This window comes from Mobula hypostoma, chromosome 8, assembly GCF_963921235.1.
Source record: "Mobula hypostoma chromosome 8, sMobHyp1.1, whole genome shotgun sequence".
NCBI lineage: Eukaryota > Metazoa > Chordata > Chondrichthyes > Myliobatiformes > Myliobatidae > Mobula > Mobula hypostoma.
This window is the reverse complement of record NC_086104.1, coordinates 63557073-63578846: the sequence shown is the minus strand read 5'-3', so window position 1 is coordinate 63578846 and position 21774 is coordinate 63557073. Positions and strand designations below refer to the sequence as shown.

Genomic DNA, 21774 nt, shown 5'->3' with positions numbered 1-21774 from the left:
GGATTAGTCAATATGACTAGGAATAGTCAGCATGGCTTTGTCAAAGGCAGGTCATGCTTTACGAGCCTAACTGAATTTTCTGAGGATGTGATTAAATACATTGATGAAGGTAGAGTAGTAGATGTAGTGTTTATGGATTTCAGCAAGGCATTTGATAAGGTACCCCATGCCAGGCTTATTGAGAAAGTAAGGAGGCATGGGATCCAAGGGGACCTTGCTTTGTGGATCCAGAATTGGCTTGCCCACAGAAGGCAAAGAGTGGTTGTCAACGGGTCATATTCTGCATGGAGGTCAGTGACCAGTGGTATGCCTCAGGGATCTGTTCTGGGACTTCTTCTCTTCATGATGTTTATAAATGACTTGGATGAGGAAGAGGAGGGATGGGTTAGTAAATTTTCTGATGACACAAAGGTTAGGGGTGTTGTGGATAGTCTGGAGGGTTTTCAGAGATTACAGCAGGACATCGATAGGATGCAAAACTGGGCTGAGAAGTGGCAGATGGAGTTCAACCCAGATAACTGTGAGGTGGTTCATTTTGGTAGGTCAAATATGATGTCAGAATATAGTATTACTGGTAAGACTCTTGCCAGTGTGGAGGATCAGATGGATCTTGGGGTCCGAGTCCATAGGACAATCAAAGCTGCTGCGCAGGTTGACTCTGTGTTTAAGAAGGCATACGGTACATTGGCCTTCATCAACCATGGGATTGAGTTCAAGAGCCGAGAGGTAATGCTACAGCTATATAGGACCCTGGTCAGACCCCCCTTGGATTACTGTGATCAGTTTTGGTCACCTCACTATAGAAAGGATGTGGAAACTATAGAAAGGGTGCAGAGATTTACAGGGATGTTGCCTGGATTGGGGAGCATGCCTTATGAGAATAGGTTGAGTGAACTTGGCCTTTTCTCCCTGGAGCAACGGAGGATGAGAGGTGACCTAATAGAAGTGTATAAGATGATGAGAGGCATTGATTGTGTGGATAGTCAGAGGCTTTTTCCCAGGGTTGAAATGGCTAACACGAGAGGACACAGTTTTAAGGTGCTTGGAAATAGGTACAGAGGAGATGTCGGGTAAATATTTTTACGCAGAGAGTGGTGAGTGCGTGATCTGCTGGGCTGCTGGCGACAGTGGTGGAGGTGGATACAGTAGGGTCTTTTAAGAGACTCTTGGACAAGTACATGGAGCTCAGAAAAATAGAGGGCTATGGGTAACCCTAGGTAATTTCTAAAGTAAGTGCATGTTCAGCACAGCATTGTAGGCCAAAGGGCCTGTATTGTGCCGTAGTTCTATCTTATCTAAGATAAGGGGCCCAAATTTGCTCTCAGTACTCCAAATGAGGCCTCTCCAGTGCTTTAAAAAGTCTTTTAAAAAGTGCTTTTATATCCTCTGACACAGTGGTGTCAAGAAAACAACCTCTCCCTCAATGTTGCAAAAACAAAGGAGCTGGTTGTGGATTACAAATGAATGCTAACATTGTATTTGTCTTCCTCACCACAGACTCAACCTGCAAGTTAACCTTTAGGGAATTGTAATGTTCAATCAGGTTCGCAAGTCTGGCAACTGAGACAAGGGAATGCGCTGACTTTGAGTATATATATTAATAATTTATTTACAAACAGTAAAAATTTATCCAAGCATTGAATTCAATTCAATTCCTTCACTACATCCTTCACATACATGAGGGGTAAAAATCTTTTCGTTACATCTCCATCTAAATGTGCAATGTGCAATCATAGTAATTTATAACAAATTATAATAAATAGAACAGTCAATGTAATATAGAGTACACTCAAATCAGCGTGAGTTCATCTGTCTGATGGCCTGGTGGAAGAAGCTGTCCCGGAGCCTGTTGGTCCTGGCTTTTATGCTGTGGTACCACATCCCGGATGGTAGCAGCTGGAATAGATTGTGGTTGGGATAACTTGGATCCCCAATGATCCTACAGGCCCTTTTTACACACCTGTCCTTGTAAATATCCTGAATCATGGTAAGTTTACAACTACAGATGCGCTGGGCTGTCCGCACCACTCTCTGCAGAATCCTGCGATTAAGGGAGGTACAGGTCCCATACCAGGCAGTGATGCAGCCAGTCAGGATGCTCTCAATTGTGCCCCTGTAGAAAGTTCTTAGGATTTGGGGGTCCATACCAAACTTCCTCAACCATCTGAGGTGAAAGAGGCACTGTTGAGCCTTTTTCACCACACAGCTGGTGTGTACAGATCACGTGAGGTCCTCGGTGATGTGGATGCTGAGGAACTTTAAGCTGTTTACCTTCTCAACCCCAGATCCATTGATGTCAATAGGGGTTAGCCCGTCTCCATTCCTCCTGTAATCCACAACCAGCTCCTTTGTTTTCACAACCTTGAGGGAGAGGTTGTTTTCTTGACACCACTGTGTCAGAGAGATGACTTCTCCCCTGTAGGCCACCTCGTTATTGTTTGAGATAAGGCCAATCAATGTAGTGTCGTTGGCAAATTTAGTTAGCAGATCGGAGCTGTGGGTGGCGATACAGTCATGGGTATACAGGGAGTAAGGGAGAGGACTCAGTACGCAGCCCTGAAGGGCTTCTGTATTGAGAGTCAGAAGAGTGGAGGTGAGGGAGCCCACTCTTACAATCTGGCTATTACGTCATCTGTCAATTGGTTGTGTCGGTAGGTGAATTGTAGGGGGTCCAGTTTGGGTGGTAACAAGCTGCAGATATAATCCTTGACCAGCCTCTCAAAGAATTTGCTCATAATTGAGGTGAGTGCGACAAGACGCCAGTCATTCAGGCATGTTACCTTAGTCTTTTTTGTACAGAGACAAAAGTGGATACTTTGAAGCACGAGGGCACTCCACACTGGGAGAGGGAGAGATTAGAAATGTCTGTAAACACACCTGCCAGTTGTGCAGTGCACATCGTAAGTACTCTCCCTGGGATGCTGTCCGGTCCTGCAGCCTTGCAACTGTCCACTCGTTGGAAACAACTGCAGACCTCAGAAACCATAGAAACTACAGCACAGAAACAGGCCTTTTGGCCCTTCTTGGCTGTGCCGAACCATTTTCTGCCTAGTCCTACTGACCTGCACACGGACCATATCCCTCCATATACCTCCCATCCACGTATCTGTCCAATTTATTCTTAAATGTTAAAAAAGAACCCACATTTACCACCTCATCTGGCAGCTCATTCCATACTCCCACCACTCTCTGTGTGAAGAAGCCCCCACTAATGTTTCCTTTAAACTTTTCCCCCCTCACCCTTAACCCATGTCCTCTGGTTTTTTTCTCCCCTTGCCTCAGTGGAAAAAGCCTGCTTGCATTCACTCTATCTATACCCATCATAATTTTATATGCCTCTATCAAATCTCCCCTCATTCTTCTACGCTCCAGGGAATAAAGTCTTAACCTATTCAACCTTTCTCTGTAACTGAGTTTCTCAAGTCCCGGCAACATCCTTGTAAACCTTCTCTGCACTCTTTCAACCTTATTTATATCCTTCCTGTAATTTGGTGACCAAAACTGAACACAATACTCGAGATTCGGCCTCACCAATGCCTTATACAACCTCGTCATAACATTCCAGCTCTTATACTCAATACTTTGATTAATAAAGGCCAATGTACCAAAAGCTCTCTTTATGACCCTATCTACCTGTGACGCCACTTTTAGGGAATTTTGTATCTGAATTCCCAGGTCCCTCTGTTCCACTGCACTCCTCAGTACCTTACCATTAACCCTGTATGTTCTACCTTGGTTTGTCCTTCCAACATGCAATACCTCACACTTGTCTGTATTAAACTCCATCTGCTATTTTTCAGCCCATTTTTCCAGCTGGTCCAAATCCCTCTGCAAGCTTTGAAAACCTTCCTCATGGTCCACTACACCTCCAATCTTTGTATCATCAGCAAATTTGCTGATCCAATTTACCACATTATCATCCAGATCATTGATATAGATGACAAATGACAATGGACCCAGCACTGATCCCTGTGGCACACCACTAGTCATAGGCCTCCACTCGGAGAAGCAATTCTCTACTACCACTCTTTGGCTTCTTCCATTGAGCCAATGTCTAATCCAATTTACCACCTCTCCATGTATACCTAGCGACTGAATTTTCCTAACTAACCTCCCATGCGGGACCTTGTCAAAGGCCTTACTGAAGTCCATGTAGACAATATCCACTGCCTTCCCTTCATCCACTTTCCTGGTAACCTCCTCGAAAAACTCCAATAGATTGGTCAAACATGACCTACCACGCACAAAGCCATGTTGACTCTCCCTAATAAGTCCCTGTCTATCCAAATGCTTGTAGATTCTGTCTCTTAGTACTCCCTCCAATAACTTACCTACTACCGACGTTAAATTTACCGGCCTATAATTACCTGGATTACTTTTCGATCCTTTTTTAAACAACGGAACAACATGAGCCACTCTCCAATCCTCTGGCACCTCACCTGTAGACAGTGACATTTTAAATATTTTTGCCCGGGCCCCTGCAATTTCAACACTAGTCTCCTTCAAGGTCCGAGGGAACACCCTGTCAGGTGCCGGGGATTTATCCACTTTAATTTTCCTCAAGACAGCAAGGACCTCCTCCTTTTCGATCTGTACATTTTCCATGATCTCACTACTTGTTTCCCTTAATTCCATAGACTTCATGCCAGTTTCCTTAGTAAATACAGACGCAAAAAACCTATCTAAGATCTCCCCCATTTCCTTTGGTTCCGCACATAGCCGACCACTCTGATCTTCAAGAGGACCAATTTTATCCCTTACAATCTTTTTGCTCTTAATATACCTGTAAAAGCTCTTTAGATTATCCTTCACTTCGACTGCCCAGGCAACCTCATGTCTTCCAAAATCTGGTCAAAGGAGGGTTTTGCAAGTGTTGTGAAAGGGAGTGTAACAGTGGTCAAGTGTATTATCTCCATGAACGCTCACCTGGACGTGCTGACAAAACTTTGGAGAGACTTTCATTAGCAACACTCAACTAAAGTCACCGGCGACGATAAAGGCAGCCTCTGGGTGAGCAACCTCCAGTGTGTTGATGGTCTCGTACAGTTTCTTGAGAGCCAGGTCAGTATCAGCCTGCAGCAGAATGTACACCGCTGTGATGGTAACAGCCTTGAACTGCCTGGGCAGCCAGTAGGGTCTGCACAGCAGGACCAGGTGTTCCAGGTCTGGGGAACGAAAGGATTTGAGTGCATGTACATTCTGAAGGTTGCACCAAGCATTGTTGACCATGAAGAATACCCCTCCCAGTGAGGTTTTTCAACATTTTCCCCTGGAACAGGGAGAACCCAGAGGGTTGAATGGCATGATCCAATATCTCCTCCATCAGCCAGGTCTCCATGAAGCACATTCATGTTCCCCAAGTTACTCAACAAACATACTTAGTTAAAAGTTCACACAGAGTATACCTTCCCAATGGTCTCACCTTAAACAAAGGAAGAAGAGAGCAAGCCCCTTCCTTATGCTATTTTATTTCCCCAGGTTATTTGAAACTGGACACCAGGTATCTACCCAATGGGAAGAGCAGCTGCAGCTTCTAAACTAACCGATCACAAAAGAAGCAACTTTCAACAATCAGAATAAGACACGCTCCAACAGGACACTCCACCCCTCAAAAGTTGCAAATATGTTGATCCAAACCTCAGACTAGTATGAATCTCACAAGCTCCCAACTAAGTTATACTAAAACACAAGAGTACAATACCCAGTCCTGTAAACCCAATAGTCATCTCTCAGTATACTATTGTAGTCCACCAGCCTCCCTTTGCCCCAAAAGGCCACCAGCCCCATCCTGTAGTGTAATAGCCAATGAGCTGGTCCCACACTTTTTTACACTGACTATGAGATATGATCAACCAGGTGAGTGAAGTCACCAGCCCATCAGGAATGTAGGTGCAACATTCTTAACCAATAATGGAACAAGTGCCATCTTCCTTTGTCAGCATGTAATCCAAGGCATCAGTTCCTGGGACAGTCTGGCTGTACCATGCAGAGAAAGGCTATCATTCAAAACATCCTTCCTTTGTAACAGCCCTCTTAACGACCGGCATGGGCAAGGTGCTCATCTGGGGCACTGAGGTGGCATCCATACGGCACCACATATCAACCGCACCACCCTGTGGGAACAACGGGTGGGCCTTGGAACTCCATATCCAGTAAGTGCCACTCAGCTTCCAACAAGTGGCTAGCCTCACAACACCATTTGGCACAGACACAAACATCCCAAGATACTGCTGCTACTCACACTTGCCATCCACCTTGCGCCCTGTACCTGTACTCAACATACCACCTACAGCAGCACCCTGTCTGGTGGGGAAATCACTTTAAGTGTCAGGACTTTCCAAATATACAAATGGTACATAAGGAAATACCAGCCCTTAAAGTACTTACTCCACAATAGCTATTAAGGCTCAAGTCCCTTAAGACTGTTACCATACTCTGAGTTGAGGTTGACTGGAATAGACTACCCCCTCTCAGCTCCCCCAAAACAGAATGCCAAAATCCGACAGGCCAGATAATTTCCCCAACAGTCTTTCTTTGTCATCAAAAGGATCGATATCAGTGGCACCCCTTCTGTGATGTAGTGAGGGGTCTTCATACAAACTCAGCAGTCTGACCTGTTGGTCCAGTGTGCAAGTTCAAACACCATCCCCAGGAATGTGTAACAGGATCTCCCACCACATATCAGCATTCACCACTTTGCCATTCTGTAATGCAGGGAGATACAAATTGGACATTTAGAAAACAAAAATTCTAGAACTACAAGAATTAAGCCCAAATGCTCAATTCCCTCTGAAATGAAGGCATCTCATATCCGGAATAAAATTGCCCAAATTTCAACTCAAGTTTCATTTGGCCACTATGAAATGAATCATCCATAAACCAATTACATGGGGAAACAAATAACAAAATAACAGATTCAGACAAAATAAACACATACAGAATTAGAAAACAAGAAACAAAGTATTTGCCTGAACAAAAACAAGAAACAAAGTCACAGATTAAACACAAAACACAAATCACAAAGCCTGGGCTGTACGCCTCTTCTTTAAAACTTCCTATGAAAGTGCCAAAACTTAAAACAGACAGTTAATTTCCCACAGAAAACAGCATTTATCAGAGAACTGATAAGGAAAAAGTAACTGGGTGGGACCCAACATAATTCACAGAGTCTCTCAAAGGCAAAGTCCTACACACACACACAAACTGATGCGTGTGGCCACACCTCACTTTTCTCTGCATTCAAATCATTCACACTCTATTTACAGTGAAGAGGGATGCAAATTGAATGACCCCACCCTACAACAATGAGGTGCGAATGTACTAACCACCCTTCCCCCAACGATTCCCACTTGTACCATTATTATGTACAACAGATTAGTCAATATAGCATAGAAATACAGTCGTGTCAGCATGAATTAAGCAATCTAATGGCCCGGTGGAAGAAGCTGTCCCAGAGCCTGTTGGACCTGGCTTTTATGCTGCGGTACTGTTTCCCAGATGGTAGCAGCTTGAACAGTTTGTGGTTGGGGTGACTCGGGTCTCCAATGATCCTTCGTACCCTTTTTACACACCTGTCTTTGTAAATGTCCTGAATAGTGGGAAGTTCACATCTACAGAGAGTCATAGTCATAGTCATACTTTATTGATCCTGAGGGAAACTGGTTTTCGTTACAGTTGCACCACAAATAATAAATAGTAATAGAACCATAAATAGTTAAATAGTAATATGTAAATTATGCCAGTAAATTATGAAATAAATCCAGGACCAGCCTATCGGCTCAGGGTATCTGGCCCTCCAAGGGAGGAGTTGTAAAGTTTGATGGCCACAGGCAGGAATGACTTCCTATGATGCTCTGTGCTGCATCTCGGAGGAATGAGTCTCTGGCTGAATGTACTCCTGTGCCCACCCAGTACATTATGTAGTGGATGGGGGACATTGACCAACATGGCATGCAACTTAGACAGCATCCTCTTTTCAGACACCACTGTGAGAGAGTCCAGTTCCATCCATACAACATCACTGGCCTTACGAATGAGCTGTGCTGGGCTGAACAGATTGCTGGGCTGTCCGTGCCACTCTCTGCAGAGTCCTGCGATTGAGGGAAGTATAGTCCCCATACCTGTCAGTGATGCAGCCAATCAGGATGCACCTGTAAAAAGTTCTTAGAATTTTCTTAGATTGAGGGATGACTGCGTAAGCGCATAGATGTCAGCGAGTTAGACCAATGCAAAGAGCTTAAAAGGAGACAGCTTTATAGAGCAGGCACCAGAGGAACGGGCGACGGAGTAGAGGTAGACAGCGTAGGAGGGCTTTGGCTCAACACGGCTTCGGCGATAACAGGTCAAGGCGAGGTAGGTTACCTGTGTAGACTAGGATCAGGAGTTTGTCTGTGAGGCCAGTGTTCTGTGCAGAGTGTCAGATGTGGGAAATCCAGGAGACTATCAGCCTCCCAGACAGCCACATCTGCACCGGGTGCATTGAGCTGCAGCTCCTTAGGGACTGGGTTAGGGAACTGGAGATCCAACTCAATGACCTTCACCTGGCCAAGGAAAGTGAGGAGGTGACTGAGAGGAGCTATAGGCAAGTAGTCATACCCGGGGCTCGAGAGACAGATAAGTGGGTAACAGTCAGGAGAGGGAAGGGCAAGAAGGGTGTTACAGTCAGATACTAGAGAGTACCCCTGTGGCTGTCCCCCTTAGCAGTAAGAACTCCTGTTTGAATGCTGTTGGGGGTTGGGGGTGGTGGCCTACCTGGCAGAAGCACAAAGTCTGGCCCTGTGGCTCAGAAGGGTAGAGAAAGGAAGAAGGCAGCAGTGATAGGGGACTCTATAGCTAGGGGGTCAGACAGGCAATTCTGTGGTCGCAGGAAAGAAACACAGATAGTTGTTTGCCTCCCAGGTGCCAGAGTCCGGGATGTTTCTGATCACGTCCACGATATCCTGAAGTGGGAAGGTGAACAGCCAGAGGTCGTGGTACATATTGGTACCAACGACCTAGGTAGCAAAAGGGAAGAGGTCCTGAAAACTGACTACAGGGAGTTAGGAAGGAAGTTGAGAAGCAGGACCTCAAAGGTAGTAATCTCAGGATTACTGCCTGTGCCACGCGACAGTGAATATAAGAATAGAGTGAGATGGAGGATAAATGCATGGCTGAAGGATTGGAGCAGGGGGCAAGGATTCAGATTTCTGGATCATTGGGACCTCTTTTGGGACAGGTGTGACCTGTACAAAAAGGACAGGTTGCACTTGTATCCGAGGGCGACCAATATCCTGACAGGGAGGTTTGCTAAGGCTACTGGGGAGAGTTTAAACTAGAATTGCTGGGGGGTGGGAACTAAACTGAAGAGATGGAGGAATGAGCTATTGGCTCACAAATAGAGAAAGCTTAGAAACAGTGCTAGAGGGAGGATAGGCAGGTGATAGAGAAGGGATGTGCTCAGACCGACAGTTTGAGATGTGTCTATTTTAATGCAAAAAGCATCATGAACAAAGCGGATGAGCTTAGAGCGTGGATCAGTACTTAGAGCTATGATGTTGTGGCCATTACAGAGACTTGGATGGCTCAGGGTAAGGAATGGTTACTTGGAGTGCCAGGCTTTAGATTTTTCAGAAAGGACAGGGAGGGAGGAGAAAGAGGTGGGGGCAGGGCATTGCTGATCAGAGATAGTGTCACAGCTGCAAGAAAGGAGGAAGTCACGGAGGGATTGTCTACAGAGTCTCTGTGGGTGGAAGTTAGGAACAGGAAGGGGTCAATAACTCTACTGGGTGTTTTTTATAGACCATCCAATAGTAACAGGGACATCAAGGATGAGATAGGGAGACAGATTCTGCAAAGGTGTTGTCGTGGTGGGAGATTTTAATTTCCCAAATATTGATTGGCATCTCCCTACAGCAAGGGGTTTAGATGGGGTGGAGTTTGTTAGGATTGTTCAGGAAGGTTTTCTGACACAATATGTAAATAAACCTACAAGAGGAGAGGCTGTACTTGATCTGGTATTGGGAAATAAACCTGGTCAGGGGTCAGGTGTCAGGTCTCTGGTCTCTCAGTGGGAGGGCATTTTGGAGATAGTGATCACAATTCTATCTCCTTTACTATAGTATTGGAGAGGGATAGGAACAGACAAGTTAGGAAAACATTTAATTGGAGTAAGGGGAAATATGAAGCTATCAGGCAGGAACTTGGAAGCATCAATTGGGAACAGATGTTCTCAAGGAAATGTACAGCAGAAGTGTGGCAAATGTTCAGGGGATATTTGTGTGGCACTCTGCATAGGTACGTTCCAATGAGACAGGGAGAGGATGGTAGGATACAGGAACCGTGGTGCACAAAGGCTGTTGAAAATCTAGTCAAGAAGAAAAAAGCTTACGAAAGGTTCAAAAAACTAGGTAATGATAGAGATCTAGAAGATTATCAGGCTCGCAGGAAGAACCTTGAAGAATGAAATCAGGAGAGCCATGAGAAGGCCTTGGCGAGCAGGGGTTGCAGGATGGTACATGGGCAACTACCAGGAATGCCAGCAATGTAGAGAGATATCGCTTCTTTAAGGGGGAAGTGAGGCAGCAAGTGGGAGGAGCTGAAAGTAACTGGGGGATGATGATGTCAGTAGTTCAGAGAGCTGATGAGCCTGCCATAGATTATGCAGAACGTAAATATCAAGCGTATGAGGAGTATTCAGGGTTGGATAATCCAGGGAGGGTTGACCCAGTCTTCCTGAAAATGCTGAAGGATGGCCTGAGCTCAGCCCATCAGGAAGTTTTAGATTTGGGAATAGTAGTGGGATTGACCTACTCCACAATAGTATCATGGGCCAGTGAGATAGACCAGAGGGGGGAAGAGAAGCTGTAAAATGGCCGTAATGAATGTAGCAGATGTCACAGAGCCAAGAGAACTTGTTTTGTGTGCCAGCAGCTGGGGCACATAGCAAGGAATTGCTAGAGTAGATGTGGAGGGTCAAGATAATGATTTGTTACAGCTGTGGGTTTCAGGCCATGGTTGGAGCAGTGCCCTGAAAAAAAAGAGGAAAGTATGAAAATCACTCACCAAAGCAGGCAGAATCTCTTTCCGATTTGACTGCTGACCAGATTACAGAGCTGATGAGGTCAGACAAATGGCTGACAGCAGCCTCTATTGCCAGTGATAGTCATCCACAGATGTACACAGGAGGTTTAGTAGCAGTATTGACAACTGATCTATCCTTGCCTACAACTGAAGAGGTGATTTACATTACCAGTGCAGGAGGTGAAACAATGAGGGCAGAGAGAAGTCAACCCGAGATTCTTGAGACTGAAGGAATGTAGCTTCCTTGAGATTTTGGGTGTGCCCAAACAATGAAGGAACTCTCCTAAGGAAAGGCACACTGAGTAAGGCAGGTGCTATCATAGACTCAGGAAAAGAAGAAATAACATGAACAAGACAGGGACAACAAACATGTTGTGACCCACAATGCAGCTAACATGGTCCACAGAAAGAGACAGCAGCCCCAAGCAGAGAGAAGAGACAGGGCAATGTGTGGAAATCATGTCAGGAGGTCCCAAGGGTTGGGGCCAAGAACAGCCGGCAGCTGTAAGAAGTAGTGCAGCTGCCCGAGGAGGTAGCAGTGGTTAATGTAAAAGATCACCAGGAAGGGGAGAGTAAGGAGCAGAAAGAGAATGAGTGGGCAGACATCAGTGCAAGGAGGGCAGCACAGAAGCAACAGAAATTACAGGAAGATAGTACAACTGCTAAGTTAGCAAGATTACATGAAGATGTGAAGGACCATTGTAACCAAGGTAACACACATTGAGTGATCGAACAAATAGTAGCGACATTTTGCGGATCAGAGAGCCAGAGGGAGAGAAGATTGTCCTCCCACAGCCAGGTGACCAAGTCATGGTAAAGGAGCTGGCTGAGAAGAAAGGTTTCACTCCCAGGTGGATAGAACCACAGGCGGTACTTCAGACAAATAACGCCTATGTCTGTGCACAGTCCCGGCGAGGCAGCCAGTGGAAACACTGGACTCAGGTTAAACTGTATGACCCACCTTGTCGCTCTCACAGACAGAGCAGGGGATCAAGTGTACCTGGTATCAGTGCCATTGCAGAGAACCCAAGTGATGAACATCAGCCAGCTGCATCAGACCTGACCATAGCTGATGGAAGAAGACCCACAACAAACACAAAAAACCAAGGGAACACAACAGCAAGCTGTAAATAGCATATTAAAGTGTAACTGTAACAATACTCTGTAATGAAGGCTGGTTGTTGAAGGCAGATCATTAATTGTGTAACTCAGTAATAGAAAAACATTTGTGAAAAATAGACGGGAAGGTATCAGAGTTCCAGCAGACATCAGGTAACACAACTTTCATGGAATGGCAGACTGAGAAAGAGAAAAAATTGCACATGTCGTCTGCAGGCAGACACTCAGCCTGAATGGGGTGTGAATACAAATGAGCTGTGCCTTTTCAGTGGTTGGACCGGCGATGGACTGGACAGTCCAGAAGGGGGTGACAGCAGGGAGGGGTCCTTGCAGTCATTCAAATAGAGACCACCTCAACCACTAATAGCCACTGCCGAGTTTTAGCTATCAGAGGCTGGAGGGGTGAAGATAAAGAATGTCATTAAACTGCAATCAGCCAGCAGGGAAGAAGGCAACAGGCATACAAATGATGAAAGCTGCATTTTAAAGATTATTGGTCAAATTTCTGGAACAATCTCTGCTTAGAATCTTGTAGATAGCCGTTAAGAATGACAGCATAAATGTAGATGCACATGATAGGTAACTTGCAAAGGGGTTCTGAAGCACAGAGCATTTTTGCTGCCCAATTTGATCAGATCCTCCATGAGGTTTGACCTTTCCTCGAACAAATTTAGTTTTGTCCAGCAAGGTCGGAAGGAGGGACTGTTAGGAAATATTCTGGAATTAGGATATATAACAAATATTAACTTCAGCAACCAATCATTAGATCAGAACGTGGATTGTAGATTAATTTTAAAATGCAGCCCTGGACAATAGTTTCCTGGAGCTGTGGACATCAGTTAATGAAAAACCAGATAATGCTGATTAACATTCACTTTGGGTGGCTGGAGTGTAGGTGCAAAGAAGGAGGTGAAAATTATGTGTAATTCAAAGGAAGCATTGTAGATACATTGTAACTATAAAATTATCCTTTGGTCTTTAGCATATAAAATGTTTAAGCAATATTGGGTCAAAGAGGCCTCTTCCTTCAGAGAGTGTCTCATTTTGTTGAATAAAAGACTACTTTTATTCAACCAGCAGCCCCTCTCCAGTTATTCTGTTCATGTTACAATAGTACACACTGGACATCTGTCCAAATAACGGTGTAAACACCAAAGAGGTCTCTCAGAATAATGGTGTACACGAGAAATCTGTTGGAAAAATGGTGTACACACTAATGAGATCTACTGGAAAAATGTTGTGCACACTAATGAGATTTGCCAGAATAATGGTCTGCACATGTCCTAGATTTACCAGAATAATGGTGTGCACACTAACAAGATATAGTAGTATAATGCATATGCACCAATGAGATCTATTGGAATAATGGTGTGTACACTCACGAGATTTACCAGAATAATGGTGTACACACTAATGAAATTTACGGATAAATTGCTGTAGACACTAACAGGGTCTGCGAGAATAATGTGGTGCCCACTAATGAGATTTACCAGAATAACAGAGAGCATGCTATTGAGATCTGACAAAATAATGGGGAGAACACTAATGAAAGTTACAAGAAATCACACAATTCTCAGAATTATGACTAAAAATGAGAAATTATTGTAAACATTGTCCACCAACCTCGACAGTTATCAGAAGTATGGTATGCAGTTACAAATAAGAATGCGCCTTTCTGCACATGTATAAAAGTAGAGAATCAAGGCTTTTCTTCGGACTTCACAGAGGCCAGGGTTGCAACCGGTGTCTGCAGGAGCCCCAAGCCTGTCATCAACCTGCCACTTTCAGGGAACTCTGTACTTGCACCCTTGTTCCACAACACTCTGCAGAGCATTACGTTAATGATTTAGACTTAAATATAGCAGCATGGCAAAGAAACTTCCAGATGTTAGAAAACTGACTGGAGATGATACAGAAATACACTGTCATTGACATGGTACTTGGACATCTAAATGATAAACCGAGACCTGCAGTCAATGGACCAAATGCTGAATTAGGCTAGGTATCTCACAAAATAATCTGCAGATGCTGCGGTCAAAGCAACACTCTCAGCACGCTGGAGGAGCTCAGCAGGTCGGGCAGCATCCGTGGAAAAGATTGGTTGACGTTTCCTGACCAAGGGTTCCGGCCCGAAACGTCAACCGATCTTTTCCACGGATGCTGCCTGACCTGCTGAGTTCCTCCAGCGTGCTGTGAGTGTAGGCTAGGTATCTCATTTTTGTCTGAATGATAAGATGGGTCCCTATATCAAAAATCTTATGAATTATGTATGGAAAATTAGGCAGCAACAGAAAGAACAAAGCATAAAATCATAAAGACACAGAAGGAATCATTCATTAAATTTCCTCACTCTTTCTTGTAAATCTGCAATTTACATTCTCTCACCTTGGTTTCCAATTCAATCCAATTGATTTCCAAATGTTATTTTAACTGTTTCTATAGGATTATAGCCTGTGAGTTCCGGATCAATCGCTATATAATAAAGCTTACCACATCCATTGCAACGATTCCCTATTTCCTGAGCCCTGTCTAAACCTGACATGATCTTGTACACATGTTAAGTTTTTGCTCAATCTAATCTGCTCCGAAAACAATTTCTCCAATCTAACCTTTTAAATGGAATACTTACTTCCCCCAAAATCATTCAAGTACATCTTTTTTTTCTGCGGCATTGCCATGATATACACGTATTTTCTATGATACGCCGATCTAGCTTGGACATTATTTTTACAAAAGTAAATATCAATCCCTAAATGTCTCTGAAAAGGTGTTGGTGAGACACCTTGAGTGACTTATGAAATCATTTAGCCAAGCAAATTGCTGGGGAACTAGTTTAAAGATGGATTTCCTCTAAAGAGAAATTAGATTTTCGACATGGAGCAATTTCATCCGTACACTGAAGATGTTTATGTCTTTCACTCGCACTGTTTCAAGCAGCCTTTCGATTTCCGCAGCGACGCTGTCCGGCAACCAGCTTCCTCCACCTCCGATGTGTCACCTCCTTCTCCGTCCGGAGCGGACGATATTGTGGTGACGCCACTGGCTTCCAGCTGCTTCCTGGCTGTCGCTTTCTGGCGAATTTAGCGGAAGTTTCATTTTCGTTTTTTACTACTTTTGGATCAATTCAATGGAGAAATTGAGAAGAGTTTTGAGTGGCCAGGACGATGAGGAGCAAGGCCTTACGACGCAGGTAAGAAGGTCTCCGCTGCCTTTGCAGTCAGGAAATACCTGGGCGGCCCAAGTGGTGGTTTTGGGTCTTGCCAACGGTCTCGTGGATCTCTCTTTCCTTTCCACATTATTGCAGAAATTAAATGAAATATATTGTTGACTGAGGTGAAAGTGTGAATTTGAAACGAAGGCAGAGGTTATTGGAAGACAGACAAACACACACACAATATACTGGACCATCTCTTATTATGAACTGAGCCTTCGAGGTCAGGCAACATCCTTGTATTTTCCTTACCCTCTATAGCTTAATCTTCCTCTAGCTTGGCAACCAAAACTGCACATGTGCACTCCTAGTCTACCTCTTCACCAACATTCCTCCGTGCCCTAGCATTGACTTTATATGGCCTACTCCTATTTGATTTCCCAAAATATATCATCTTGCATTTGTAGAGATTAAATTCTGTCTGTTAATGTAATTGATCTGTATTCTGCTGTAGCCTTGGTCAAGATCTTAATCAAATATAATGACTAACTGTTCATCCTACATGCTTGTGTCAGTTCTTTGGTCAAACTATTTGATTAATCTCCCTTTCCTGCTCATCCCCCCACCCCCAAACCATCATCCCCCTCCCCCACCCCCACTCCCATTTGTTGATGTTGAGCCACCTGCTTGAATTACTCCAGTTTGTGTGCTAGGTAAATACCCTCACAATTTTGTGTGTAGGGAGTTCTCGTATATGTACCTAGAGACCATGAATATACTGCATAAAAAAATACAGGAGCTTGACTTGGGTGAACATAGATTATATTTTAACTGTACATTTGATTCTCTTGGCTTTCTTGTTCTGATAGATCACAGGTTTTAGTAGCCAGCAAGGGTGTTAATTGATATAGTGAAATAATATTGAATGTACACAGTTCCACCATCAGAAACAATCCTGAGTAAACCAGTAATTATGAACTTAACGTAACTGTCATGTTATGTAACATCAGAATTGACCAATTTTCCAACCATAAATTTTATTGAATCCTTTTCCCCCTCATTTTTAAATTCTGTTCTAGCTCAGATGTTTCATTGATTATAATAGTTCACCTGCACAGATAAGAGTGAGTCCCCAAATCCAAATATTTGTAGCTTTGTTTGGTGCCTGTTTTGGATAGCATCCTCAAAAAGGGATCTGTTGTAACTGTGAAAGCAAAAGCAGTACAGAGGTTTTTCAACCAATTTGCTTCACTGATTCATGTTAAATATAAGTCAAAAAGATTTTCTTAATAAAGAAACAGCAAGGATGAATTAAATTTAAATTTTATACAGGTGATTAATTAAAAGCCAAATTATAAATGGAGTTAAAGTATATCAGTAAGAGACAGAAGAGTAGAAAGAGGAATTTGAATCATTTTAAAAATTTGCAGCGTTAGATTTCTTTGAGTACATGTTTAAATGTTGTTTCACTATAATTGGAATAATCATCACTCCAGCCATGAAATGAAATGTGTAAGCATGTAGTCATTCCCTTACAGATTTGCATTATTATTCAAATTTATAAATTACAGAAATAGAAATTAGAATTACACTAATGTAGCAGTACAAGTTTGATTAGTTTGGGTGCAAGAAGAGATACCTCGCAGGGTTTAAATAAATGTTTGCAAATAAAAGAATATACACTAATATTTGAGCATATTCCTGGATGTTACCTGACTTAATGTAACTGTATCTAGAATGTAGGGTGCATTTCTGATGTTTCTATTTCATAAAATACCTTCAAGTACTGTTGAGTTGGAGGGAAGGATACTTCGTGATGTATTTTAATTGTTGTTATTATACATATGTTGATTTTATTTCCATTCTTATTACTCTGCTGAATTTATGGTTAAACTCCACATCAGGCTTCTCCATATAGCCCGGAGCAGAATGTGATGAAATTTTTGTCATTTCTTTAAGCTGTACTTGGACGGAGAAATGGTTACCTTCATTCTGAGAGTAAATTGGAAAAGGGAACATATGAAGAGTCCTTGACCCAAAAACAAATCAACTCTTTCACTTTGAATCAATGCTGTTGGATCTACTAGGTTTTCAGCACTTTCTGCTTTTATTTTAGTTTCCACCATCTGCAGTTTTTCTTTGGTTCCAAGTGTAATCTGGGTTTTCTAATTTCCATTCCTTACTTCCTCTCCAAAGACTGCAAAAAATTGTGCAGGAAGAAACAAAAATTGATAACAGAGCTTGGGGGAGTATGTAATAGCTATGCCAATGATTTGATAACTTTTATGCCATTAATTGAGCAGCAGCACAATTTCTGTAAGTTTCCATAACTTCAACAAGCTTCTATAGATGCAAGTGAAGAGTATCCGAACTGGTTGCATCATGCTGCTGGTATGGAAATACCAATGCCCAAGATGGAAAAGACTACAGAAAGTGGTGGATACGGCCAAGCCGATTACAAGCAAAATCCTCCTCACCATTAATTCAGCCCAAGCTCTCTTCTCACTGCAGGAGGTACAGAAGCCTTAGCTCTTACACCAATAGGTTCAGGAACAGTTATTAACCTATAACTATCGGACTCCTGAACTGGCGTGGATAACTTTACTCACCACAACCCTGAACTGAATCTGCAACCTCCAGGCTGACTTTTAGGGGCCTTTTACAACTTGTGTCCTCATTTGCACAGTTTATCTTTTGTACATTGGTTGTTTGTCAGTCTTTTTGGATAGTATTTTGTAAATTCTAATACAGTGCCTTGAAAAAGTATTCAGCCCCTACAGCTATTTTCATATTTTACTGTCTCAGTTTCTAAATTTAAAATATATCAAGTAGGATTTTTTAGCCTAATCTACAAACCATCATGCATCATGTCAAATCAAACAAAAAATTCCAAAGCCTGTCAGCAAATTACTAAAAATTAAAAACCAAATTGTGCAGCTGAAAAAGTATTCACCCCTTTGTAATTACTATGCTAAGTTTACATGTGTGTATTACTCTATGTTACCTTACCAATTCACCTAATTTGTTGATGAAGAAAATTGGAGGATCACCTGTTTTCAATGAATTCTTAGGAATAAATACCGCTGTCTCTGTAAAATTCAACAGTATGGTAGATTTTCAACAAACCAAACTGAAAAGAAGACTCAGAAGCTTTCAAGATAAGTTGGAAGCGCGAATAAAGAAGCATAAATTTGGGGAAGGATACAAGACCATCTCAAAGGCACTGAATAGATTCTGGCATGGTTCAGAGGACTGGAAGATTGCAATTGTCACTCCGCTTTTTAAGTAGGGGGCAAGGAAGCAAGAAGGAAATTATAGACCTGTTAGCATGACTTCGGTGGCTGGGAAGTTGTTGAAGTCGATTGTCAAGGACGAGGTTATGGAGTACCTAGAGGCATATGTCAAGATAGGCAGAACTCAACATGGTTTCCTTAAAGGAAAATCCTGCCTGGCAAACCTATTGCAATTTTTTGAGGAAATTACAATAGTCATAGTCATAGTCATACTTTATTGATCCCGGAGGAAATTGGTTAAGTAGGCTAGACAAGGGAGATGCAGTGGATGTTGTATATTTGGATTTTCAGAAGGCCTTTGACAAGATGCCACACATGAGGCTGCTAAACAAGATAAGAGCCCATGGAGTTACGGGAAAGTTACATGGATAGAGCGTTGGCTGATTGGCAGGAAACAGAGAGTGGGGATAAAGAGATCCCATTCTGGTTGGCTGCCGGTTACCAGTGGTGTTCCACAGGGATCAGTGTTGGGGCCGCTTTTTTTTACATTGTACATCAACGATTTGGATTATGGAATAGATGGCTTTGTGGCTAAGTTTGCTGACGATACGAAGGTAGGTGGAGGGTCCAGTATTGCTGAGGAAACAGAGAGTCTGCAGAGAGACTTGGATAGATTGGGAGAATGGGCAAAGAAGTGGCAAATGAAATACAATGTTGGAAAGTGTATGGTTATGCACTTTGGTAGAAGAAATAAACGGACTATTATTTAAATAGGAGAGTTCAAAGTTCTGAGATGCAATCGGACTTGGGAGTCCTCATGCAGGACACCCTTAATGTTAACCTCCAGGTTGAGTCGGTGGTGAAGAAGGCAAATGCAATGTTGGCATTCTTATCTAGAGGAATAGAGTATAGGAGCAGGGATGTGATGTTGAGGCTCTGTAAGGCACTGGTGAGACCTCACTTGGAGTACTGTGTGCAGTTTTGGGCTCCTTATTTAGGAAAGGAAGTGTTGACGTTGGAGAGGGTTCAGAGAAGATTCACTGGAATAATTCTGGGAATGAGAGGGTTAACATATGAGGAACGTTTGACCGCTCTTGGACTGTACTCCCTGGAGTTTAGAAGAATGAGGGGGGACCTCATAGAAACATTTCGAATGTTGAAAGGCATGGACAGAGTGGATGTGGCGAAGTTGTTTCCCATGGTGGGGGAGTCTAGTATGAGAGAGCATGACTTAAGAATTGAAGGGCGCCTATTCAGAACAGAGATGCGAAAGAAATTTTTTTAGCCAGAGGGTGGTGAATCTGTGGAAGTTGTTGCCACGGGCGGCAGTGGAGGCCAAGTCTTGGGTGTATTTAAGGCAGAGATTGATAGGTATCTGAGTAGCCAGGGCATCAAAGGTTATGGTGAGAAGGTGGGGGAGTGGGACGAAATGGGAGAATGGATCAGCTCATGATAAAATGGTGGAGCAGACCTGATGGGCCGAATGGCCGGCTTCTGCTCCTTTGTGTTATGGTCTTATGAACATACCTCAGAGCTCAGTGCAGTCCATCGTGAAAATGTGGGGAAAAAAAATGAAACCACAGCCACATTGTCTAGGTCAGGCCGCCCCTCTAAATATAGGCTATGTCCACACTAGACAGGATAATTTTGAAAATGCCGGTTTCGCGTAAAAATGATAGGCGTCCACACCAGGCGTTTTTGAAAATACCTCTGTCTACGTTAAAACGGATATTTGGGAGAATCTTCTACTGGGCATGCTCAGGACACACAGAAAACAAGCGAAGAGGAAACAGTATACTTGGTGCGCCTTTGTCCAGTTACAGACTAGAAAAACTTAAAAGGAAATTGCCAAACAAACGACTTGGTCCAGTTACAGACTAGAATAACTGAAAAGGAACTATTATTTTGCTGTATTTAACGTGCAATAAAACGAGTTACTGGGCAAAAGTGACAATTGCATCTATTGAATGTTTGCACAAGCAATACATTAATAATGCAGCTTGTTAAATGTATAAAACATGTCTGCATCAGTGTTATCTTGTATTTCCATACAATGTTACATTACATAAAAGTTGCTGGTGAACGCAGCAGGCCAGGCAGCATCTCTAGGAAGAGGTACAGTCGACATTTCGGGCTGAGACCCTTCGTTAGGGCTAACTGAAGGAAGAGCTAGTAAGAGATTTAAAAGTGGGAGGGGGAGGGGGAGATCCAAAATAATAGGAGAAGACAGGAGGGGGAGGGATGGAGCCAAGAGCTGGACAGTTGATTGGCAAAAGGGATACAAGAGGGTCATCGGATGGGAAGCCCAGGGAGAAAGAAAGGGGGACGGGTGAACAATGGATGGGGTACGAGGGGGAGGAGGGGCATTAATGGAAGTTAGAGAAGTCAATGTTCATGGCATCAGGTTGGAGGCTCCCCAGACAGAATATAAGGTGTTGTTCTTCCAACCTGAGTGTGGCTTCATCTTGACAGTAGAAGAGGCCATGGATAGACATATCAGAATGAGAATGGGACGTGGACTTAAAATGTGTGGCCACTGGGAGATCCTGCTTTCTCTGGCGGACAGAGATAATCAGCATTATCTGGTTTTTCTGTTAACTGATGTCCACAGCTCCAGGAAACTATTGTCCAGGGCTGCATTTTAAATTTAATCTACAATCCACGTTCTGACCTAATGATTGGTTGCTGAGTTAATATTTGTTATATATCCTAATTCCAGAATATTCCCTAACAGTCCCTCCTTCCGACCCTCCTGGACAAAACTAAATTTGTTCAAGGAAAGGTCAAACCTCATGGAGGATCTGATCAAATTGGGCAGCAAAAATGCTCTGTGCTTCAGAACCCCTTTGCAAGTTACCTATCATGTGCATCTACATTTATGCTGTCATTCTTAACGGCTATCTACAAGATTCTAAGCAGAGATTGTTCCAGAAATTTGACCAATAATCTTTAAAATGCAGCTTTCATCATTTGTATGCCTGTTGCCTTCTTCCCTGCTGGCTGATTGCAGTTTAATGACATTCTTTATCTTCACCCCTCCAGCCTCTGATAGCTAAAACTCGGCAGTGGCTATTAGTGGTTGAGGTGGTCTCTATTTTAATGACTGCAAGGACCCCTCCCTGCTGTCACCCCTTCTGGACTGTCCAGTCAATCGCTGGTCCAACCACTGAAAAGGCACAGCTCATTTGTATTCACACCCCATTCAGGCTGAGT

The 21774-nt window shown here is 43.3% G+C and overlaps 2 protein-coding genes across 2 annotated transcripts in view; one reads left to right on the top strand and one right to left on the bottom strand.

Annotated features, from left to right (window-relative positions):
- The window catches only part of si:zfos-1056e6.1 (uncharacterized protein LOC107988029 homolog), a 127250-nt gene extending 111945 nt beyond the window's left edge, over positions 1-15305 (bottom strand). The window contains exons 1-2 of the mRNA XM_063055990.1: positions 15073-15305; positions 6615-6704 (exon numbers count right to left, since the gene is read on the bottom strand). The gene's annotated coding sequence lies outside the window, so the exon portion shown is untranslated. The remainder of the gene's footprint in view (positions 1-6614; positions 6705-15072) is intronic.
- The window catches only part of LOC134350581 (vesicle transport protein SFT2A-like), an 87629-nt gene continuing 80934 nt past the window's right edge, over positions 15080-21774 (top strand). Inside the window, 3 exon segments of the mRNA XM_063055987.1 lie at positions 15080-15166; positions 15168-15248; positions 15251-15367. Coding sequence (XP_062912057.1) covers positions 15080-15166; positions 15168-15248; positions 15251-15367 — 285 coding nt within the window.